General features: G+C 38.6%; 2 protein-coding genes across 4 annotated transcripts; both read right to left on the reverse strand.

Moving 5' to 3' along the window:
- Positions 1 to 16,733: 16,733 nt before the first annotated feature.
- On the reverse strand, positions 16,734 to 18,156 carry LOC121799667 (auxin-responsive protein SAUR50-like). Of its 3 annotated transcripts, none has more exons than XM_042199102.1 (3): positions 18,052 to 18,156; positions 17,608 to 17,760; positions 16,734 to 17,476 (listed from the first exon to the last, which is right to left on the reverse strand). In XM_042199102.1, exon 3 carries the CDS (start codon positions 17,391 to 17,393, stop codon positions 16,944 to 16,946), a length of 450 nt encoding a protein of 149 aa, XP_042055036.1. In that variant the 5' UTR covers positions 17,394 to 17,476; positions 17,608 to 17,760; positions 18,052 to 18,156; the 3' UTR covers positions 16,734 to 16,943. The 3 variants fall into 3 exon arrangements, with proteins under 3 accessions (XP_042055036.1, XP_042055037.1, XP_042055035.1); XM_042199103.1 differs by having other exon boundaries at positions 17,867 to 18,147; XM_042199101.1 differs by having other exon boundaries at positions 17,608 to 18,147.
- Positions 18,157 to 23,718: 5,562 nt separating this feature from the next.
- On the reverse strand, positions 23,719 to 25,401 carry LOC121799980. The gene is made up of 2 exons (XM_042199518.1): positions 25,121 to 25,401; positions 23,719 to 24,045 (listed from the first exon to the last, which is right to left on the reverse strand). Exons 1-2 carry the CDS (start codon positions 25,300 to 25,302, stop codon positions 23,910 to 23,912), a joined length of 318 nt encoding a protein of 105 aa, XP_042055452.1. The 5' UTR covers positions 25,303 to 25,401; the 3' UTR covers positions 23,719 to 23,909.
- Between the last annotated feature and the right edge of the window lie 56 nt (positions 25,402 to 25,457).

A 25,457-nucleotide genomic window follows, 5' to 3' on the forward strand; every position in this document is an offset into this window, starting at 1 on the left:
CTATGATAGGACCGCGGCTCCTAGTTTTCCCTGGAGAGGGCCGAAGTCCGTTATCCGTCACCCTCGGCCTGAACCGTTGGACGAGCTCGATGGCGAGCTCAACAAGATTCCCATAGTTAGGAAACAATACACGGAGTCTGAGCTCGTCAAGGGCGACGTCGTGTTCGACATCTCGTCTTCGGACGAAGAGGCCGAGGGTGAGGATTTCTCTTTATCTTTATGCTCTACTGCTTTAGCGAAGAAAACTAACCTTGCTTTCTTGCTTTTTGGCAGTGTACATGCTGAATAAGGCTATCCGAAAGTCCTCCGAGCTTGTGGAGCCGGAGAGGCAGAGAGCCCCTCGCTCGGCATCTGAAGCCGAGAAGGATCCGAAGAGGCAAAAAACCTCTTCTTCGGATCCGAAAGAGCCGGAGTCGTATTCGGCTAAAGGGAAGGGGAAATTTCATGAGTCCCCAAGAGTGCCGGGGAAAGACCTGGTCATCTCCGAGGTGGTTGCAGACATCCCGGAACACGTCCCTGAGCCTTTTCAATGGCCGACGAATTTTGTGGAGGTAAGCTTTCTGACTTGGCTTCTTTTCCACATTTTTTGATGGCCATTCTGTTGAGTTTTTTCCTTGTTCATCTTCAGAGAGCCAAGCTCGTCTCCGTGGAGCTCTCCAAAGCATCCCACGACTACGAGGAGATGCAGAAGGAGTTGCATCTTGCTCGTAGTCTGGCCGAACAGGCTGAGGCCAAATTTGAGAGGGCCCGAGCTGCTAGGATATCGGCTCAGGATGAAGCCCGGTCAGCCAAAAACCAGCTCATCATCCTGCAAGAGCAGACGAAGCACCGGGAGGCTCAGAAGGAGGCTGCCGCCGTGGCTGCCCAGGGGGAGGCTCTCCGTGTTTACACGGAGAAACTCTTTTTGAGCAGCCAGTTCTCGGCCTTTGTCGGTAGTCTGGTAAGGCTAATTACCGATAAGGGCGAGCAGGGGGCCGACGTCGTGCTGCCTCTGTACAGCCGAGAGATAGCAGCTCGGCTTCAGAATCTGCCGCTCCTTGAGGAGCTCGCTTCATCCTCGGTCCTGCTTTCTGCAGACCGAGTCCGGAGTTGTCGAGCTGATCGGGACGAGAACCTGGAGGCTATCTTTGCCTCCGTGGGACCCGTTTCACCCGCTTCGACTTACAACGGAGAGGGTGAGGCCGAGCCGCTGGAGCCGGAGGCCGAAGTCGAGCGGGCCGGGCATCCGGAGAAGGAAGCCGATCAGGAGGCGGAGGCGAGGCCGGCAGGACGCGAGGCCGAGGCTGAGGTAGCTCAGGAGAAAGAAGCTGAACCAGAGCGAGGAGCCGGAGACGAAGCTGGCGGAGTATGATTTCGTCTCCCTTCTCTTACTCTGGTTTCTTCCTTGTAAAATGGCCTTGAAGCCCTCCTAGTGTAAAAAATTTTCCTTGTGAATGAAAAATTCTCTACACTTGTCTTCGTATAGCTTTTCGTACTCGCCTTTACTCCTGTTGTATTTTACTATCTGCTCGGTACAGCTGCCGAACTAATATAGTTGCTTTGTACTCAAGGAGATGGAGATACTTCACTGGAAACGGCTGTACTCTTCGGCTTTAGACGAAGCTGAGAAAAGAGCTATAGCCGATCAGACGAAGAATGACGAGCTTCTGGCTCGTTTAGTGAAGCTGGAGGCCGATAATAAGGACTTAGAGTCCGATAAGAAGGATCTGGAGGCCGAGCTGAATACGACCATTGCTGAGAGGACTGCGTACGAGGATTACATCCGTGTGCGCGGGGGAGTGACCATATCAGATGTTCAGAGTCGAGTTGACGAACTGTGGGAGGAATATCATGTACTCCGGAGGAACAATGCGCTGGAGAGCTCGGCTTGCCAACAAGTTGTGAAATCATTGCGGCGCTGGGCTTCTCGGTACAACATTGTTCTTTCTCGGCGCCCTTCCATAGAAAGATTCCTTCGGCATATCGTGCCAACAGATGCTCGCACTCCAGATCAAACCTCTGGTTCCCTTGTTCAAAATCCTACTCCCAGTCAACAACGAACTCCGGAACAGCCGGAAACGTCAAGACGAGAACGGGCTCAGGAGCAACCGGAATCGTCAAGACAGGGACGGACTGAAATTCGCCGAGGAGTTGTGACTATGAGCGCGCAAGATCAGCAGATGCTTATTGCAGAGACTCTTCATCGCCGAGGTGTTAGGACTTCTCGGGCTCGGGGAAGAGGCGTTGGGTCGAGGATAGCATCTCGTCGACCTGCTTATTCTTCATCTGCTCGGAACAACCGAACTCGGCTTCCAGAGGATTTTGCAGATAGGTGGCTTAACTTCAGCAACCCTGGACAGTAGAATAGTCCTTTGTAATAGCGTAACGCCATTTTGTAGGGTAGCGGAGTTGTATGCCGAACAAGATTTGAAAAATGAAATTTTGTTTTCGCTTCTAACACTGTATTTACAGCTTAGCGAAAAAATTTCATCGTACTTGTCCTCGGTCTTATGAAGTAAACTTCTTTGACCGGACTTGGTCCTTGGTCTCATGAAGTAAACTTCTTTGACCGGACTCGTCTTTGGTCTGATGAAATAAACATCTTTGACCGGACTCGTCTTTGGTCTGATGAAATAAACATCTTTGACCGGACTCGTCTTTGGTCTGATGAAATAAACATCTTTGACCGGACTCGTCTTTGGTCTGATGAAATAAACATCTTTGACCGGACTCGTCTTTGGTCTGATGAAATAAACATCTTTGACCGGACTTGGTTTGTGTTCTAATTTGGCGATTTTTGTCGCCGGGATCGAACTTTCCCTTGTCCTAATTCGGCGAGTTTTATCGCGTGGATCGGACTTTCCCTTATTGCAGTTCGTTTCAGACGAAGTGCTTGTTAAGCTGAATTGTGGTCTTGTATCCTCCTTGGAAGCTTGGACTCACAATCGTTGGCTTATTGCAGTTCGTTTCAGACGGACTGCTTGTTAAGCTGAATTGTGGTCTTATATCCTCCTTAGAAGCTTGGACTCACAATAGTCTTTAATAATCGATCTAAAAAGGGGATCAGTCTTTAAAGAACGATATACCTTGGTACCATTTGTAAGAGACGACAAGCACATCGAGACAAAACACATAGAGAAAAAATGAAAAAGATGAAAGAAAAAAACTTTAAACTTTTTTTAAAAAACGACAAGTAAAAGGTGCAAGTAAGAAACAAACAAATAAAAACATATACCCCTATGACCGAACTAGACACGAGACGGACTGACCGGACTGTCTCTTACAAGTGGAACTTCTTGAGGTTGGAGATGTGCCATGTTCGGGGTACTTGTTCTCCTGACATGTGAGTCAATTTATAAGACCCTTTGCCGAGGACTTCTGACACCCGATATGGACCCTCCCATGTGGGTTCGAGTTTGCCCAGCTTTTCTGCTCGGCTTACTTCGTTGTTTCTCAAGACGAGATCTCCCACTTGAAATTGAAGCTTTTTCACCCTTTGGTTATAATACCGGGCTACTTGCTCCTTATACTTGGCTGCTTTTATGCACGCCAATTCTCTTCTTTCTTCGGCGAGATCTAGTTCTGCTCTCAGTCCGTCGTCATTCATTTCTGAGGAGAAATTTAGAGTTCGGGGACTGGGTACGCCGATCTCCACCGGAATTACGGCTTCAGTGCCGTACACCAGACTATACGGAGTTTCACCGTTGGAGGTTTTTGGTGTAGTTCGGTAGGACCATAGGACTTGAGGGAGATTTTCTACCCATTGTCCTTTGGCTTGTTCTAACCGAGCTTTTAACCCTTTCACCAGAATCCGGTTCGTTACTTCCGTTTGTCCGTTTGCTTGGGGATGGGAGACCGAAGTGAACCGCTGTTGAATGTTCAGCTCTTGGCACCAATTCTTGAACGTCTTGTCGGTGAACTGAGTCCCATTATCCGAGATGAGGATGTGGGGTATGCCAAATCGGCACACTATGTTCTTCCAGACGAAGTCCAATGCCTTTGAGCTCGTTATCGTAGCTAATGGTTCAGCCTCCACCCACTTCGTGAAGTAGTCCACGGCAACGATAAGGAATTTCATTTGCCGAGGAGCTTGAGGAAGTGGTCCCACTATGTCTATGCCCCATTGCATGAAAGGCCAAGGGCTTTGCATAGTGTATAGATCGGTCTGCGGCATCCTTGGGACATTTGCATGAATTTGGCACTTCGTACACTTCTTGACGAGCTGCACTGCCTCTTGTACCATGGTTGGCCAATAATATCCCCATCTCAGAACTTTTGTAGCTAAAGCTCTGGCTCCGATGTGGCTACCGCACGATCCTTCATGAACTTCTCTGAGGATGTAGTCCGTCTCTTCTGGTCCTACGCACCGCAACAACGGCTGGAGGTAAGACTTTCTAAAGAGGACTCCTTCATGAAGTTCGTACCGAAGTGCTCGGCACGTGATCTTCCGAGCTTCTCTCTTATCCTCGGGCAATTGTCCTTGATCCAGATACCGCAAGATCGGCGTCATCCAGTTCGGCGAGCTGGATACTGAATGTACCTCGGCTTCATCAATGCTTCGATGCATTAATTCTTCCACCTTTGAGCTCGGATCTGAGGCCAACTTACTTAAGGTATCTGCTCGGCTATTTTCCGCTCTGGGAATGCGGATTATCCGAAAATAGGAGAAACTTCGGCTGATGTTTTGCGCTTTGTCCAAATACTTCTTCATTCTCTCGTCACGAGCTTCACTTGTACCCAACATGTGATTTACTATGACTTGTGAATCACAATGGACTTTGAGAGATTTGACGAGCAGACTTTGCGCTAACTGGAGTCCGGCCAGGAGGGCTTCGTACTCGGCTTCATTATTAGTAGTGGGGAATAGAAACCGAAGTGAGTAGGTTACCTCGTGTCCGTCGGGAGCGACAAGTAAAATACCAGCTCCACTTCCCATTTTGTTTGAAGCTCCATCTACGAATCCGCTCCAGCAGTCCGGCGGCTCTACTTCGGATTCCAAGGGCTGTGCTAGCTCGGCATTGGCAGAATTCTTCTGTTCGGCAATAACAGGAATTGCTTGATCGAACTTTGCTTCTGCAAGAAAATCTGCCAAGGCTTGTCCCTTGATGGCTTTCCGAGGTAGATATTCAATTGTGTGCTCTCCCAACTCTATAGCCCACTTGGCGATTCTGCCTGATGCTTCTGGTTTGGTCAACACTTGCCGAAGTGGCAGATCAGTTAAGACGCATACCTTGTGAGCATAGAAGTATGGCCGCAGTCTCCTTGCTGCATTTACTAATGCCAGAGCAATCTTTTCCAGAGGTTGATACCTGGTTTCTGGACCTCTTAATGCTCGGCTTGTAAAATAGATGGGAAGCTGCTTTAGGCCTTCTTCTCGTACAAGCACCGCGCTGATGGTTTGATCCGATGCCGCTAAGTATAAGAATATTACTTCGGCTTCGGTTGGAGCAGAGAGAATAGGAAGCTCGGCTAGGTAACTTTTGAGCTCGTCAAAGGCCTTTTTCTGCTCGGCTCCCCACTCGAACTTTGGTGCCTTTTTCAACACCTTGAAGAACGGCAGTTGCTTTTCGGCTGCTTGGGAAAGGAATCGATTCAGTGCGGCTAGACATCCGGTTAGCCTTTGCACGTCATGTATGGACTTCGGCATTGCCATGTTCTGAACGACTTGAACTTTTGAGGGGTTTGCCTTGAGTCCGTCCTTTGAAACCCAACAACCCAGAAACTTTCCCGAATCTACCAAAAAGGTACACTTTTGGGGATTAAGTTTGAGGTTGGCTTTCTTGAGCACGTTGAGAGTGGACTTGAGGTTGTGCTCGTACTTCGAAGTGCTTTTGCTTTTGACGACTATATCGTCAACATACACTTCGACCTCCTTTCCAATCAGGTGCCGAAAAAGCTTGTCTACCATCCTTTGATAAGTGGCTCCGGCATTCTTTAAACCGAATGGCATCTTTTTAAAAGCGAAAATGCCGAAATCAGTAATGAAGGCCGTTTTTGAAGCATCAATCTCATCCATTAAGACTTGGTGGTAGCCTTTGTATAAATCAAGAAAACAGAAAATTTCGAAGCCGATCAAAGCTTCTACTTTTTTATCTATGTTCGGAAGGGGATAGCAATCTTTGGGACAGTGCTTATTTAGATCGGTGAAATCTATGCACATCCGCCATCCTCCTTCCTTTTTCTTGATCATGACAGGATTGGCCACCCACGAAGGATACTTCACTTCGAATAACACATCCGCTCTCAGTAATTGGCGGACTTCGTCATGGATGACTTGATTTCTTTCTGCCGCAAAGAGTCTTTGCTTCTGTTTTATAGGCCGGACTGATGGATCAATATTTAACCGATGAGTGATTACCTCAGAGGGCACTCCGGTCATGTCCAACGGAGACCATGCAAAGACATCTTTGTACTCCTTGAGGAGCTGGATGGTCTTTTCTCGGAGTAGAGGCGTTCCCGCGAAACCGATCTTGACCGTTCTGGATGGATCATCTTCGTATAACTGAACGGTCATTGAGTTCGGCTCTGGTGTGACTTCGGTAATTTCGCTTGCCTCTGACTCCGGCTGCTGTGATTGCTATGCTTGATGATGCCGATCTGATTGCTCGGCACTTTTAAGCGCAATCTGCAGACACTCTTTTGCTCTCTTTTGATCACCTCGGATGATTGCTATCCCCCCTTTAGTGGGGAGCTTGATGGTGAGATGATAAGTAGAGCAAACGGCCCGAACTGCGTTGAGCCAGTCTCTTCCTAGGATGATGTTGTACGGAGACCGAGCTTTTACCACAAAGAACTCAATCATCGTACTGGAGCTAGTAGGCGCTTTCCCCACCGTGATCGGAAGGCTGATAATACCTTCAGGGCGGGTGTCCTCCTGGGCGAAGCTCTTCAGGGGAAGCGGAGCCGGACTGAGCCGAGCTGGGTCCACTTCTAGTTTGTCGAAGCACTCCTTAAAAAGAATGCTAACCGACGCTCCTGTATCCACAAACACCCTGTGGATTAGTTTGTTTGCCACTCCGGCTTGGATGACAATGGCGTCTTGGTGAGGAGAGATGGCCGGGACGGGATCAGCATCCGAGAACGTAATCACTTCGTCCTGCTTCAGCCTTTTATGCGTTGGCTCCTCTCGATTGGAGCCTCTGCGCTCTGACTTCAGGGACGACTTGGTCTTCCCGGAAGGGAGAGCGTCGATAGTCTGGATTACTCCATCATATTGCGGCTCGTCATCGTCTTCGGGATCCGGCTGCCTTTTCGGATCTTGAGGAGCGCAGTTCGCACCTCTCTGCTTTTTATTCTTCTTTGACTGCTTGCTTTGGTATTTTTTCAATGTCCCTGCCTTCACAAGAACATCGATACCTGCAGCCAAGTTTCTGCACTCCTCGGTATCGTGACCGTGGTCTTGATGGTAGGAGCAGTAGTTATCCCGGGGTCGGCGCGCGGCTGATTTCGTCATCCGCTTTGGCTTTTCGAACAGGTCAGAGTGCAGTTCGAAAATTTCCGCTCTCGGCTTGTTCAGCGGTACGAACTGAGCGGGCGGCTTCTCGGGATTGAGACGGGGTCCCAATCTGTCTTGTACCGGAGCCTTTTGAATTCTTTCAAATGGAGTCCGGCGAGGATGCCCCTGATCGCTATGATCGGGCTTCCTTCTGTCTCCTCGGGACGATGAGCTGTCTAACGACCGTTTGCGACGGTCTGCCTCATCGGCCCGGGAGTACTGGTCCGCAATGTCCCACATTTCCTGAGCTGTCTGCGGACCGCACTCAACGAGCTTCCTGTAGAGAGCTCCGGGCAGGATTCCATTTTGGAATGCCGAGATGACAAGCAGATCGTTGAGATCGTCTACTTGCAAGCATTCCTTGTGGAATCTTGTCATAAAGTCGCTGATTTTTTCGTCGCGACCTTGACGAATGGAAAGCAGCTGAGCCGAAGTGATTCGGACTTCCGCTTTCTGAAAGAACCTCCTATGGAATGCATCCATTAGATCTCGGTAAGATCTAATGCTGCCTTGGGGGAGGCTATCGAACCACCTTCTTGCGTTCCCGATGAGCAGCTCGGGAAACAGCTTGCACATGTGGACCTCGTTGAGACCCTGGTTCGCCATGTTATATTGATAGCGTCCCAAGAAATCATGAGGATCCACGAGTCCGTCATAGGTTATCGACGGAGTTCGGTAGTTCTGTGGTAGGGGAGTTCGGGTAATATCGTCCGAGAACGGAGTCCTCAATGCTCCGTACACGGCGAACCCGACATTTCTTCGGTATGGAGGAGATGGAGTTCTCCTGTGATTCCGGTACCGAGGATTCTTTCTCCTGGAAGACATGACACTACTGCGGTAGTGACTGTCTCGTATGGAGGGAGAGGGAGAATCCGCCGTTTTCGTCTCCGGCTGCTTTTGGCTTTTTTGCAGGAAGGTTAAGAATTCCTCCTGCTTTTCAGCCAAAAACAGCTTGACAGCCTCGTTCAAATCGGGCTGCTGGGAAGACTCAGTGGGACGATTTTTGGAGCGGCTTGTTCCTCCGCCATGAGAACTGGTGGTGGATTTATCCCTAGGCTGTTTTCCAGACCTATGGGATGGATTGGCTTCCTCCTGGTTCTCACGGGCAGGAATACGGGTACTCTGCGATCTGGTATGCATTTTTTGGGTGGAAAAAATGGTCAAAAATTCGCTTTATCACAAATTTGGTTCTCTGGTTCCCACAGACGGCGCCAGTGATGAATCCGCGAATTATTGATGATGATGAATGCTCGTAAAAATAAACTACGACACGGAAATTTTACGTGGTTCGATTTACTGAGGTAAATCTACGTCCACGGGGAGAAATGGGGGCAGGTTTGTATTGCTTGATCTGCGGATTACAGCTTACAACACAGACTTGCTATATGATTTTTTCTCTAGAGAGATTCTAACCTCCTCCTATCAGATCTAAGTTCTATTTATATATGGAACTAAGACCGTGGCTTGCATCTCCACCCTAAGTCGTGGATGTCGTGTAGGTCATGGCCTAAGATCGTGGATGTAGCGTAGGTCATGGCCTACGATCGTGGCCTGAGTTGACACCACGTGGTAGTGGGTGCGTTGGACATCCTGTATGGGTCCACTAACTCCTTGTTCGGTCGAATACTGAGACCGAACTGCTTTGGTTGCCGATCTTTGAGTAGAGCTTGATGCCGACCTGAGAGCAGAGCTTGATTGGTTGGCTTTTACCGAGCTGTAGGCTGAGGCCGAACTCTTTGGTAATGCCGAACTCATACTCCTGCTTTGGTTGCCGATCTGAGAGTAGAGCTTGATAGGTTGGCTTTTACCGAGCTGTAGGCTGAGGCCGAACTCTTTGATAATGCCGAACTCATACTCTTCCTTGGGCTTTGGGCTGATGGGCCGTCATTGCTGTTGGGCTTGTTTAGTACGCACCCCATCACACAGCTTTATTTTTTATAGTAAAATATGGTATCTTCTGCTAAAGTATATAATGCGATTCATCTTCTTTTTGAAATCCTCAAATGATAGAGTAATGATGTAAATATTAATTAAAACAATAAAGTAGGAAGATAGATACATACATAAAAAAAAATTTTGATTAGGCATGGGACAATGATATTTCAAGCAATAGGAAACATATATTAGGCATGGGACAAATGACAATGATATTTCAAGCAATAGGAGACTAATTGCTTAAGTAATAACACATATTACCCAATTAATGTCTTCATATTTCAGACAGTGTCTAAACACTTGACTAATATGTGTCACACTGATAAATTGGTCCTTTATTTAGAGCCTCCTATTTGTCTCTTCTTTCTGCTTTTGTTGCGGTTGAAGTTTAACATTGTATTTTTTTTTATTTACTTTGCTGTTATTTTAGATTCATAGTTATGATTTTGTCATTTTTTAAAATTTGTATAGTATTATATATTCGTAAGCTTTTGCTTGCCGTTTTTTTACTGTAAATTTTATTTTATCAGAAAAAGATAATAGAATGGTGTTTATTTAATTAATGTACGAATAATTGAATTGCTTTTTCTTAACAACAACCTATTCACGAATTCCGCCGACATAATGAGTTAGTCAATTAACTTATCTTAGTGTGTATATAGATAACATATTTTACATTATTAGATAACAATTATTAAGAAACTTTTTTTTTTTAAAAAATAATCACACTTAGCTCTTCCTCTGGAGTATAAAAAATTGATTCGTTAAATAATTGAAATTTGGCTTTATTTACTCTACCAAGATTTTATAGTAATAACGGCGCGAGTTTATTGTACTAAATTCAAATTTACAAACATTGCATCACAAGATTCCAGAGTCAATGTTCTAGAATAGCCAACATTCGTTAGTTAACGACCTGCGAAAAAAATATCTAAATTATTTCATTCGTCCAATATAAATATATAAGCTTAATAAAAAATGTTTGATTTGTTATATGTATTTGTTTTTCACTTTTAATTTACATTGTAATCTACATATTAATTTAAGTTATACCCCGTATAAAATATTTCACTTTTTTATCTTTGGTATTCTATTTAGTCGTATCCATTAAACAACCATATATATATAGGGTTGCGATCAATTCAGATTTTTTAGCTTAATTGAGAATTGAGATGCATTATTAGCCACTCATTTTTATTAAATGAGTGGTCCAAAATTTGGCACATGGAAAATATTTTTAGATTAATTAATTATGAAATGGCAAAATGGTAATTTCATGATACATTTTATTCAATAAATAATATTTTTTTTAATTTTTTAATTTTTTAATTTTTTTTGTCAACTACACCCATATAATGTCAACTACATATACAATTCATGTCAACTATACACATATAATGTCAACTATAAGTTGTTGACATTTGATGTGCAGACTATTGACATTTGATGTACAGGCTATTGACGATAATACCCCCGAGTTGACATAATCTAATTGCAGTTGATATTTCGAAAATGTTGTGGATGAGTGGCTGAAAACACATCTCAATTCTTAATTAATATTATTGATTCGTATCTTGCCTGTTATTAGATGATTTTTTTATTATTGCTAGAAATGTTTATTTGTATCTTATTAGCTACTATTAATTAGAAAGACTAAATTCATGTCATCTCTATTTTCTTTTAAAAGTACCCTCAATTGAAATTATATATCTCAATTTTCTTTAAAGTACCTCCAATTGAAATTTGCAATCCTTTTGTAGTCAAGTCTAAGTTGACTTTTACCAAACTTCTCTCTCTTTTTCTCAATACTAATTTTGTGCAACATGTTTCTTTCTTACAAAATCCAAAAAATCGTAGTGGTGCAACATACATACAATCTTATTTTAATTTGTGTGTGTTCTTCGATGTGATTTATTGATGCTATTTTTGGTTGTGCTTTAACCGCACTGCTCCACGACTAATTTGGCTTTTCGTTTATGTATATGTGTAGTTAGTGATGTTGGTTTGTATCTTGTCAGCTATTAAATTTTTTTTTCTTTGTTGCTAATGTCTTTAACGTGCAACTCGTATGCTGTTAAGTGACTTTATTTGTTATTTATGACACCCAGCCAATCACTTTTTTGTGGTTGTAACAATTTTTTCAGCTATAAAAAAATTCTTCTCTTTCCAAAAGGAAAATTGGAGTTATGGCAATTAGCTATAGAAAAAGGCTAAAGGAAAAGACAAACGAATAGTATGAAGAAGACAAGCGCAATTTTCGGCCTTCTGAATTCGAGATGAATAATCATATCCCTATTTACATTTTATTTCTTTATTTATGTTTTATGGCTCGATCCCCCTTTTTTTATTTTTCTTATCTTAACATGGAGTACTATAGTAATAAATAATGATTTCCCATTTTAGCTGTTATCATAACAATTTGAATTCTCGATTTATTGATTGAAGAAAAAAAAGTCTTGCTAACAAAGTTGTTTTTCATTGTCTTATTCCATTTAATTCGTGGCCAACATTTCTCCCTAATTCATATATTATCTCAAATTTAATTAGGATTTTTTTCACTACTTTTCTAAGTTTTAGAGATTTATAAACTGATTATAAATTATATAGAATTATAAATAATTCATTCAATAACAAGCCAGTATATACTAAACCAAATTTAAAATATGACCCATGTTTAAGTGATAATTGAATCCAAAACCTCTTTCTACGTGGAGAATTTGATTTATTCAAAAGTGTTTTATTTTAGAATATTTTATAATATTATGTCTTGATACATTCTGTATTGTCACATAAAATGTAAATTCATCCAAAACTGTTTTCCCACTTACATTTAATATTTCAACAGAGATGACAACTATGCATTTGTGTTTAACACTCTGAATCTGACCAAGATTTAGGGGTATTCTATTTTTTTGATTTACAAATTATTGTTTCTAAAAGAAATAGGCTCGTGGCATATTATTTTGGGTGGAGAAAAAGTTTCAATAATTATAAACTTTGTTTGGTTCAACTGTATTCTTAAGTCTCCTTTATTGGCTCAATTGTGTAAGTGTTTATTTATAAAATGAAAAATATTAAAAAGAAAGCATCAATATATATAAATAGGTAATTAGGTATAATGTGACTAAAAGTATAGTCCACCTTAATTAAAGGTTATCTCACACCATTTGATGGGTTTTATTGCAAGAACCAAATTCAGACACTATTTATTGAGCTGTCTTCGTTTGTCACACTGAGGGTTGAGAAGTTGGTGACACGAGTTTTTAGTGCATACTTCCATAATTTGAATTTTGAAGTTGTAATTTCAATATCAATTCGACTTTGATTTGGAGCTAAACTTGTAGTATCAATAAAACAATGGGATATGAGCAAAGCATTTGAGTAGGTTAGGGTTGAACATTCAGATTTATGAGAAAATATAACTCCGAATTGATCTGAAATGTATAAATATATATTTAAATAACACATTATTTTAATAAAATATTTTTAAAAATTATATTTATATTGAATATTATTAAAAAAATTTATTTTAAGAAAAATTAATCCGAATCGAACAAAAAAATTTGAATAGTGAAGAACAAAATATAATCCATTTCCGAATCCAAACCATGTTAAATATTACTACTGTACTATTTTATTTCGTTCGATTATGAATATTTTGCTCAATAAAATGTAGGTAGATGGCCCTTGATGCCTCCACATGCACCTTCTATTAATAGATTTTCATGTTTTTTAACACAAAAACACAACACACCTAACACACACTTGCTAGTTGGCACTATAGTTCTCCATCTTTTACAACTCCATAATTAAACACACTTGAAAATGATCGATGTTTGTTCACCACAAAGTTGAATAATATTAACTGATTACATGCAATTTTATGACTACAAATAGGGGACTGTTAATTGTTTGATTTAGATAATTTTATCCATATACTAAAATGCATACAATCGAAAGAAGTAAGCTCGAAAGTTCAATAATACGACAAATCCACAAAAAATAACAGCTCTTACTAACTTCAAATGGAAAAAAACAACACCACAATTTCCGACATGAACAATTTCGCTTCGCCCCAAATTAATAGAATGGACTGCTATTTTAACAGTTCAGTCATGGGCCAAACCAAAGTGATCCGAGCTTTTAAGACAAAACAACACTTTGGCTTGGCCCAAACCACTTTTGATAGTTTTAATCGCCTAGGAAAGACGGGTTCTCGGACCATTTTTGACATCTCTAAGTATTCGAAAACGGGCATAAGATATCTCGATTATTAAATTGATAAATAAAGGAAAATATAAAGTGGGCCATATCGTAGGGCCGTAGCCAACAGGAAGGAAATAATCTGGTTTCGGCCCACAAAATATAAAGGGACCATATGAATATGATATATCGTTGAGGTGCAATTTGCAAGGTCTAGTTGCAGCTTAATTACATATGTTGTACAATAAATAATTTGATTATAAATATATAGATAGATATTGCTGTCTCTCCATATCATCAAGTCAATAACACCATCAATTCTTGAAAGGACATGTATTAGCATATTTAATTTTTGATGGAAAATAGTCAAAATTGGCGAGTAACATAGTAGTATCAACAAAGTCGATAAAATCGAACAATAAAATCTAATTGGATTAAAGTTTCAATTTTGACCACTTACATAATGTAGACCCTTTTGTTGGATATTTTCTTTAGAATATGAAAGCGATCATAATTGTTACATGAAGAAATTATGTCACCAATATATTCTTCACATTTTCTCATTTCTGTCTCTTCAAGAATTTATTTCCACAACAAGTCAAATTAACAAATATACAATTAAAATTGGAATATCAATTACTTAATAATCAGTTTATGACTTAGCATCTTTTGACTAAACTTTATGTTACCATTTTTTCTTGAATCCATTAACTAAAATGGACCATAATTTAGAGAAAATTAAGAAAAGAAAATGATGTTTCTCTTGAATTTGAGTTTGTCAAAAGGTGACTAAATTCCAAAGTAAACAAGAAACATGACATGTGATTGAATAATACCCAATTTCTGTGGGCTGTTTATTTGAGATGATAAATCTGAGTGGTCTGAGAGAATAGAAATAGATAGAGTGAGATAGGTCAAATTAATATAATGTAATTCCATACAAAATTATACCTCTTTCACTTTTCTCTCTCAACATTTATACATATATATATCTGCAAGAGAAAGAAAGAGGCATAGACAAGAAGATGCATGTGCTTTCACCGTTTGTTTGGGGATATGTATATTCTTCTTCCTCCTCATCTCATAATCTCCACTCACCATTCAATTTCAAGGCCAACATCTTTAATTAATATTTTATATTAAAAAGATAAAAGATGTAGATTGGGTCCGACGTAGAAATTTGTTTCTGTACGGGCTATATATTCTTATTTTTGAGTTTTTGTTTCTGTACGGGCTATATATTCTTAATTTTGAGTTCTGAATTTCGAGAGAATGGTTACACTGTGAGTTGTGACATGCAGGGGCGAGCATATAATTTATTTTCGATGGAGACGGTATAATCTACATCTCGTATTTGAAATATTGAACGAAGAATTTACATATAGTTTGTTTTAATGATATGGCTAAGCTTCTTATACAATAATTTGTACAAAAATATCGAATATTTAATATAGTAATAATAATTTGGAAGGGGTGTAAGCTTCTCGTGGTTCGCCACTAATGATATATAGTTTTTGTGTAACAAAAAAATTCAAAATTCGACGATGTTATATAAATGAAGAAAGAATGCTAGGTAAGTTATATAAATGAAGAAAGAGTTATATTGGTACACTTTTTAGTTAAATGCACACATTTATTATTAACAAAATTGATTTTAAAAAATAAAAAAGAAATTTCATAACCCCCACCCCCTATTTCTTCACTTGTGATCCAATGTATTTTGTGACTTCCGACTTATTTTTACTCTATTTTTTTAATTCTAAAAATATAATTAGAAATACTGCACTATATTATTTTTTAAATATTATTCAAATAACAAATTTAACAGTGGTATAAACTAACACCAAATAAAGTAAGGGACAATGGATCACATCACATGAGTAATTTTCAGTTAATTGAAAATTTGTGATGTGACGACATCGATTAAGTTAAATAGTAATCTGAATTGTTCGTTTTGATTTTAATAATTTATTCGATTGAAACTGCACTTTATGATTAAAATGAAGACTTGTGCTTATTGCAGCAAAAAAGGCAATTTCATTGCCTTGGCGGCACTCACACTCCGGTCCGACATCATGTGAGGGGGTTCAATCAGGGTACGCAGTAGCCCGTTAAAGGGGAGGCCTTAACCCACTGGCTGCCAGAAGTCCATCTCCCAAGGCCTCACACTTATGCCTGAGAGATGAAAGCAACTACACGACAGCAGTGAGATTCGAACCCAGGCTCATTGCAGCAAGATCTGCCCCTCCATTGCCAACTGCGCTATAGAGATTCTTTGTCAAATTGGCATTGTCTCTTGAAAAGCATATCAATAAACAAATTCAATGTATGACATTAGAGATATAAAGTTAAAGACATCGATGTTTTTTTTTTCTTCATTAATTTCCAATTTTATTTTATTTTATTATATTTCAAAGATATGCCAAGAAATATAGACCTGATCAGTTATGAAGCTGGACTAAGATGATCATTCGCTCGGGCCCAGCCCAAAATGCTCTAGTTAAAAACTAGGCCCGACCAAGCTCTTGAGGCTTGAATCTCAATTCGAAGATTAATTCTTACCAACGTAATCAAATGTGGTTTGCATAATTCACTTATAAGTTATAACTCAGTTTTCACTAATTATCCAATTGGAAGCTGGACTAAAATGATCATTCGCTCGGGCCCAGCCCAAAAAGCTCTAGTCAAAATTAGGCCCGCTTGGTTTTCAGCCCGACCAGCCCTTGAATCTCAATTCAAAGATCAATTGTTACCAACTTAATCAAATGTTTGGTTCGCATAATTCGTTGATAACTCAATTTAATTTCAGTGTAATTATTCCATTGGAAGGTTATTTATGAACCTCAAATCCTATCAATCCTTACAATCTTATCTATCTCATCCATCAAACTGTCAAAGTATGATACCGAAAACGTTATACTAAGAGAATAGCACACAATTTACTGGCCAAAAGACGATGAAATTGTTGAGTTATATGCACGTAGTCAAGTTTGAATCCAAACACTCGATACCGAACATGTACTGATGAAATAAAACACGAGGCTCGACAATTTAGATGTAAGCATAACATCTTACCTTAGACCCTCATCATGAAATGGGAAATAATTAGTACTCAGTCTAAAAATGCTTTGTTCATTAGAATATAAGACAAGAAGTAAGATGTAACCATCAATCAACATATACACAAACTTCCTAAAATTCATTCCAAATCACAAAGATCAGGTTTGCACCTAACATATTTCTTTGATCAAATCAACATTTTCAGTCTCTAAACAATATCAAATTCCAAAATGAAGAACCAATTAAGTCAAGAAATATCAACCTTCAATTATCAATCCTTATCATCCTGATCCTTCCTGTGATTCTCCATACACTGCAGGAGATACTTGAACGTCTCGATCTCACACGGGATAGTCAGCCCGCCACTGTGATCGAACCCGAACTCCTCCTCCACCTTCTCCAGCAGCACCTTGAACAGGGGGTCCCTAAGGTAGCTAGTCGGGATGATGAACCTCCGAAGCTCAGGGCCAACGTACACAGCAAGGTAGCCTCTCGGGACATCCACGGGCGGGTCAGGGCTCTGGCACCCGTCCTCATCCGACTCAGCGTACGAGTTTGAAGTCCTCAGCCTCCTCGTTACAGCAGGCGAGATCCCGTGATGCGTAGGGGGGCTGCAGCTCCCCTTCGAGCCGATTGTGGCCGTCTGCCACTTCTGGAGGAACTTCTTGAGGCTCACAATCTGCGCGATGCCCGTCGCCTTGCTCTCTCCGTCGTCATCCATTGATCTAATCTTTAACTTTGTCTTTTTCCACAGAAATGGTGAATCTAATTTAGGCAAGTTTCTCTCATCGGATCATGCTTCCACTGCAAATCATCATTTAAAAAGCAACTCAAAACTTGGATTATTGCAAAACTAAGACAGCTAATCAAATGATTGCTAATGAATCAAACAAATCTGCACAATCAAGATTGCTTTTTTTGATCATATACACTACCTCTGTGTGCTGTAGTTTTATATAATTCGTTCAAGAATGATTGCATGTGATTGCAGCTAAGGCCTTCACATGGCGAAGGAGGTGAAAAACACATAATTAAATATAAGAGGCATGATTATTGCAAAGCATCACGCCGCCTCTTCCTTTCTCCTTCTGTAAAGTCAAAAGAGGGCGAATATTAATATTCAAGTTTAATATAGACATTTTATCGAACAGATTATGTCCATGGTAATGTTTGTCGATAGAATCACAAAATTACTCAGTAGATAATCAGAATTCATATAATTTTTAATTGGTGTTTGATTCCAAACAAAATCATGAAACAGATTTGAATCCAGCATTTCTCGCAGGAGCCACATGCATTCTCTAATACAACATCGAATTGAAGATGGTTGGTAGGCTTTATCCCATTAAAGCATTTGAAGATGGCGGGTTGTTACTCACGTCGAATTGATATACTCGACTATTTACTACACAAATGCAACTAAAACTATTCAAGAGATCATGGAAAAGTGGAGCCTTTATCATTACAACATAGTATAATATGAGCATTCACTCGTTTTAGTGTTTTATTTATCCATGGCTATATATATTAGTTTGATTGATATTTTATATGTTGGATTATTTTCATTAATCTATTACACCTATATATTAAGTGTTTCGTAATTTTCAATAAATATATTTGCAATTCTATTGTTGTTAAAGCATGATTTTTCATGAATCCAGGGATATCTTACTTCAAGTTATTCACTGAATCATGTTTACCTATTTTCCATGATAATATCGATTTTTGATAAATTGATTTAAATGAGAAAATATGGTTACATGCATTAATTGAAAATTTTGTAATCTTTTGTGCACGGAATAAGATTTCTTTGTGTTTTTACGGGATATCCAATCCAATTAGTATAAATTTATAATGCGGCTGTTTTACATTTTATTGATGTAATTTTAGGGGAAAAAGAGGAGTTGAGATTGAAAATCATTTTAATTTGTTGGGGCAAAACATAAGACAAGTTGGGAGTCGAAACAAGAATGAATTCACAATTAAATTTTTTTAAATGAATATCCTAACATTTCCTATATATTCGATAACGCATAAATCATACAAAAGGGGATTTTGTAATTGGGTTGATTTGTTTATGTCAAAGCATATTTATATTTCTAAATCTTGGCTTAAAGCTTAAAGTTTTACTAATATTTAAACTCACTATTCCATTGCTACTGTTCATTGAGATTTTGTATTGCAATTTGTTAAGCATGAGATATTGTTAGAATTTTGTATATTTGATGTAAATAGGAAAATAAAATTTAATACTTCCTCCATCCAAAGAAATAGATTAATTAGGGATAAAACGAGTTTTAATGCGCAATTAGTAATTAAAAGAGAAGGAGAAACAGATTTCGTTTTAGGTCATTTGGAGAGTAAATGCATAAAAATGCCCCTAATGGATTTGGGGGCTTTTTATCCGAAAAGGGTATTGAAAAAGTGCAAAAGTATAAAAAACGAGCAAAATGGATAGTATATAAGAAATGCAAAATTGCATCACTATTATAGGGCCTAAATATGTAATTCAATCTTCGGAAAAAAAACTCTTACTTGGCTTCTGAAATTTACTCTACTTGCTCTGATTCCTTTATGGATTGATGAAATTACAACTAAATCCTTGTTTATAATGAAAAGCCAAGTAAACGTGATGAGGGAAAAAGTTTTGAATTGGAGCACGGACCATTCGGGGTTGTGATATTTTATGTCCTAATTGTTGGAATAAAATAAACTTGATTTTTAGTAGAATTATCTAAATATCTAAATATTTTAGGAGAATTCTCAAGATTATAGATATTATGTAGAATTCTCTAGAATTAGGAGGTATTAAAATATTTAGATATTCATATAATGTTAGGAAAATATCTAGATTTTTATGGAGAAAAAATCTAGATATAAAATATTAAAGAATCTAGTAGTGAATTATAGAATAGGAAGTGAATGCCTATAAATAAGAGAGAGTTTAACATTTTGTACAAGTTGATAACTTGAGAAGTTTGAGAAATAAAGAGTGTGTCTTACTTTCCCCACATCACCACTTCAATAATCATTTCTCATATATTCCACTCATTCTCCTCTCAAATACTTCCTCCAAACTAAATTACTCCCCCAACATATATCTTATATATTCCAACACTAATACCATTTACAATGATACTCTAAAACTCGGAATCAGTTATAAATAATTATAATAATATTTAAAATCCATTTTATATGTGATTTCTGAGTAAAACATATTCATCTTTATGTTAATATTAAAATAAATCCGAATCACTTTTCTAATAATATTGTGAATAAAAAAAGATACTATCAAATACATGCATGCTGAAAGCAACGCACATCACACTGAATTTGAAATGCTATGCATATATATACTTCACAATGTGTCTCTTTAATTCACACGCACGCTAATTCCATTTTTCAGAAGAAAAAACAAATGGCAGAGACTTCCGATGCTGAGAAGATTGCTTGCGTCAAAAATTCACACGCACGCTAATTCTATTTTTCAGAAGGAAAAAAATGGCAGAGACTTCCGATGCTGAGAAGATTGCACGCGTCAAAGAATCCAACCGCCGCTCCGATCGTACCTGCCGCTCCGGCCGATCCAGAGACTTCCGACCCTGCCAAGATTGCGCGCGCGTCAAAGAATCCCACCGCCGCTCCGGCCGATCCAGAGACTTCCGTGAAAGGAAATGGGCTAGAATTAGATTAATATGGATTAAGTAATTATAGTTGGACTACAATTATATTAGTCCATAAGCCCAACAATCATGGAACCCTAGTGACTCTTCATCTATATAATGGTTATTTATTCTTCATTGTGAGGCATGAGAAATAGAGTACCTGTAGAGAGAAAATACGTAAAGCTTTGTAGAGAGAATTCATAGCATTCTTCTACGGAGCAATTGTACCGGGATAGTTCCTGCATCGGATTGGATTGCACGTGGACCTCGATAGTAGTTGATTCAACTTGCAGGATACAATCGTAGAAGAAAACAACACAACAAGTAAGATTTAGTTCCGTTGTGTTTTACATGCTCAAGTTGCAATATGATTATGAATCTAGATCTGTTATTCTTGTATGCAATTTCCGCTGCACTCATTAGATGAATACAAGAATTACTAACAGTGGTATCATAATACATTTCGTTTACTAATTAATTTGTGGACGATTTTGGAAATCAAAATTCTGAAATTGGATTTAAAAATTCTTTCAAAAATTAGTGTGACAATTGGAACTTGATTCCAACCCAACAACTGTACTAAGAACGTTTTGCAAACCAAAATCATGACCACTGGCGTGAAGTGACACTTGAACTTGATTATGGAATTCAATAAAATATCGAATATGAGTTGTAAACTGTAATTAAGTTTTGAAGGTTTCTGAAAATTGAAATTGGATTTCAACTAAAAGATAATAATATATTTTCAACCATATTTGCAATTGAATTTCGAAAATTGAAATGGGATTCCAATCAATTTTAAAATTAAATTTGAGGATAAGATTGGTTCTGGGAACAAATCGCCGTCATGAATGAATCTTATTGAACAAGTTTTGAACAACGGAGGTGATCGGTGCTTGGCACTGGAGGGGATGCTAGTGGTTCGGCTTCGTTGCGGCGTAAATCCAGCCAAAACATTCATCTCCACACAACCGTGCTATACTTTGCTCGACATCTCGGAGATGACGATCGATTTCCAAGAAAACGGACTTGGAAGAGCCGCTTATGGAGACGATGTGACCGACGAGAAGGAGCAAAGGAAGTCGGCGCAAAAGCTACTGCCTTAAACCCTAACGGGTCTCAGGACTAGATCGGGTTATACCCGATTCTGGCCGCGGGTTTAAGCCCACCGTGAGGATGTATGTGCTGGTGCTATGACTGTGCAGTAGCTGCACTACTTTTATTTGATTCATTTAATTAGTTTGAAATTCATATAGATAAGAGAGTTAATATATTAATTAGATTAATAGATTGTGATTCATCGTTATTATTTTAGAAATAATAATATTGTGTATCTTTTATTGATTTTGAATTAATCATGTACAATTATTATAATATAGATTATTATTTAAATTCATTAATTCGATTACAGAATACTGATAATAATAAATATACTGTTAATATTAATTTGGAATTAATATTAAATATGTGATTATGTTAATTTAGAATAAATACATACATTTTTAAGCCCACATTTAATTAGAGAATAAAATTTGATTTTATTTATTGAGCATTATTTGATATTACATGTGATAAGCATGTTATTTGATTTTTATGCTTATTTTATTTAACTATAGTAGTTAGAGACCGTGTTATATTATGTCTGGGTAGGCGGCGCCCAGTATGTGTAGTCCGTGTTATACTATGTCTGGGTAGGCGGCGCCCAGTAATTGTTTGAAATTTAATATTGGATATTATATTCATATAACCAGTATCACATTTACCCCCATAAAATATAAGTCTTGTTTTTGAAACAAACGCATCGTCCATCATAATTGTTTGATGTTCCTAGCCTTTTCGACCTTGAGTTTTACGCCAAAGTGTTTGCTATAAATCTACAAGGCCAAGGTGTCCTCAATTTAGTTATGTAGAAAGATCTTCTTCGCCTACTAAGAGTATATATACTTATAAAATTATTGTTCAGAACTTCTAAGTCTTTTTTGTAATTTGTAATTAGCTTCGTTGTTGACTAGTAGTCTCGTTGTATTTAAATTTTTGTTTAAGACTTCAAGACCTCAAGGTTTTTGTGATTTGTAATTGTTGTAGCTTGTAATCTCAATAAAATTGCAACTTTCATTGTGTTTTTTTTTTAATTTTATTTACGCACATTTTATAGATAAACAAATTAAAAAAAAATTTGACGAACCGCCGAACCGGCCCGGAACCAGCGGTTTTTTGAACCGGAACCAGAACCGCCGGGACCCTTGGCGGGCAGGTTCCGGTTCATGGGGATGATGAACCGTGAACCGTCGGTTCATGAACCGGAACCGGCGGTTTCGACCCGTGTGCATGCCTACATATAGTATATTCATGTGCAAACTATTTCAAAATAAAGTAGCGCAGCTGGTCTCAGTTTCTGTCTCACTCAAGACAGCTCCATGTACGATTTACTATCGGAAAACTTTTCTATTTCTCTTTAAAATTATTATTATGAGAAGAGATTAACAAGAAAGGGTAGAGTGCTCGCTTTGCATGCGAGAGGCACGGGTAAAATATTTATTCTGACCAAATTATATTTGGAAATTTTGCAATTTTCGGCAATTCGAGAGCTTATATGTCATTTCATTTAATAACATTTATACCTTTTTCAGTTTATAAAGTTAAGTAGTTGCTATTCAATTCCACTCCAATCACATTGAAGTTCATTGCAATGACGAATAGGCCAGAACAAAAGACGAGGAGTTGCAAAGTATAGGGCTTGGGAAAAATACCGAAATACCGAAATACCGGCCTTATCGTACCGAAAAAATATCGAAAATATCAAATTTTTGGTATATCGTGACTTTCGGTATGGTATGATACCTTACCGAAAAATTTCGGTAAGGTAACGGTATGGATTTTCAAATACCGGGTATACCGCTGCATACCGAAATTCGGTATATACCGTAAATTAAGGTATATACCGTAAACTAAGGTATATACCACAAAAATATAAACACAATTATATATAAAATATATTTTATATATTTTTAAATTATAAAATCTAATGTGAAATATAAATATAATTATGAATAAATTATATTTAATTTATTTTTAAAATTATAAAATATAAATAATATTCTAAAAACTCTAATTTTCTATTTTAATTGATGTTGAAAGTCAGGTATACCGAACTTCGGTATGGTATACCGAAAATGAGGTACGGTATCGGTATGGAAATTCGTCATACCGAAAATAAGGTATACCGAAGTTCGGTATACCGAAAACTTTGGTAAGGTAAAGGTATGATTTTTTCGCATACCGTATTTACGGTAAAGTATACGGTACGGTGGTTTCGGTAAGGTATACCGTACCTACCCACCCCTAGCAAAGTATGTAATCATATGCAGGTGCAAGTTCGACTTCAGAGCAATGATATTATCAACAAGCAGAATACCAGTCAGTATTTGTTTTCCAGAAAAGTGTAAACATTCAGTGATTTTTCTAGCAATCTGTATGCATCTGGCGAAAGAATTCGGAAAAGTCTTCTCATATTCCTATTTGGAGTACCTCAAGCAATTTTTGGTTATCCTTGTCCCCCTTCCTGAACAATTTCAATCATCTTTCAACCTTCTGAGAACTCTCGAGGCCCAGCGCTTGACACGTCGCTTCAGAGTGTAGCCAATGAAAACTCCAGCAACAAAGCAAAAGGCACAAAGCTTTGAGCAAGTCCCCACTGATATAAATTGCCTGCGTAATGCAATTCATCAATACAAGGACAAGAAATAAAGAAAACAAAATCAAGTGCCACCACATGGAAACAGTCGAGGTAAGGAAATCTTGACTTGAACTTTCACACATGAAAAAAATGCAATATTTGGTATACTATGTACTACACATTTAGTCACTCTTTTCAAGGAGATGTCTGATCGACTAATTAGTAAAGCTGGGAAAGCAATCTTAAACAGAACAAGAGAAAAATGAAAGGAAAAAAAAGCAATAAAATCCACGATGAAAAGAATTCATGATATCTGAATAAAGCAGCTCCAAATTCATAACAAGATACCATAGTTATATCGATCAAGAAAACTAAAATTGTATATTAACATCATGAAGGAGTCAATTCACCTGTTGTTTTTAGAGGGCCAAATGGGAGTCAAATTCATGTATACAAACTGACTAGCTGTCCAAAGTAAATGACTTATGGTAGTCTTGATTCTTTGTATTCTAGTCGCAAGACTCGATTACCTTGACACTCCATCTCCACATTTCCAACTTACAAGACAAGTATGCCGGATCACAGTAAGTGAAGGTGACTATACACGAAAACGCACAAGTGCTTGATAAGAGCGCTAAATTTTTAACCGCTCATGTATAATTTCCTTTCAACTAGTAACTCAATCCTGCAGTTCTCTAAGCTGTATAATTTCCTGCCAACTAGTTAATCAATCGGCAATTCAATTCTCTGATCTGCAACCAGACTAAATTCCTGATACACTAGAGTGCGAAAATCGACATACATCGACTACAAAAACATACTACTAATTTAAACAAGGTGGAAGCTTAATCACGTACTCAGTGGCTAAAATCAAACACTACCATACCTAGTGAATTGATATCAAACCATCCCCATACCCTCATATCCCCCAAATCGAAATGCAATTGAATTACAGACAGCCATAATTATAAAAACGGCCACAAACTTGTTATTTTGAGCTAAAAACAGACAAATCAGAAGAGAAACACGCAATCAGATACATGAGCAAAGATTTTTGGCATTTAAAAGACCTCTAACGCAAATGAAAAGATAAGAAGATGGATGTACCTTGAGGAGCGGGTGACCAACCGGCCAGACTGGTCAACAGATAACGCTGACACCGACGAAGAAGAAAGAGAAGAGTTAAGAGGTTTAGCTTTCTCCAAAGAAGAGGCGTAGGTGCTGAATTTCTCTGCCGATTCTTGCACCTGTGATACCGCACTGCTGTATGCCTTCTGCAATCCTTCCATTTTCTTTGTCAAATTTCGATCTTCTTCAGTTTCACAATTGGGGATATTGAATGTCAGGGTTTAGGGTTTGTATCTTATTATTATTCGGGAAATAGCTGTAGTAATGCTGTAAAAGAAAGTCTTAGTAAATTTTAATTTAATAATTTTAATATCAA

This window comes from Salvia splendens, chromosome 4, assembly GCF_004379255.2.
Source record: "Salvia splendens isolate huo1 chromosome 4, SspV2, whole genome shotgun sequence".
Lineage (NCBI taxonomy): Eukaryota > Viridiplantae > Streptophyta > Magnoliopsida > Lamiales > Lamiaceae > Salvia > Salvia splendens.

Excerpts from the sequence above, each read along its gene's own strand:
- LOC121799980 (XM_042199518.1), bottom strand. The coding sequence starts at position 25,302 with ATGGAAGGATTGCAGAAGGCATACAGCAGTGCGGTATCACAGGTGCAA. Across the intron at positions 24,046-25,120 it reads TTGGTCACCCGCTCCTCAAG|GCAATTTATATCAGTGGGGA; the intron begins GTACATCCATCT and ends TGCATTACGCAG.
- LOC121799667 (XM_042199102.1), bottom strand. The coding sequence starts at position 17,393 with ATGGATGACGACGGAGAGAGCAAGGCGACGGGCATCGCGCAGATTGTG.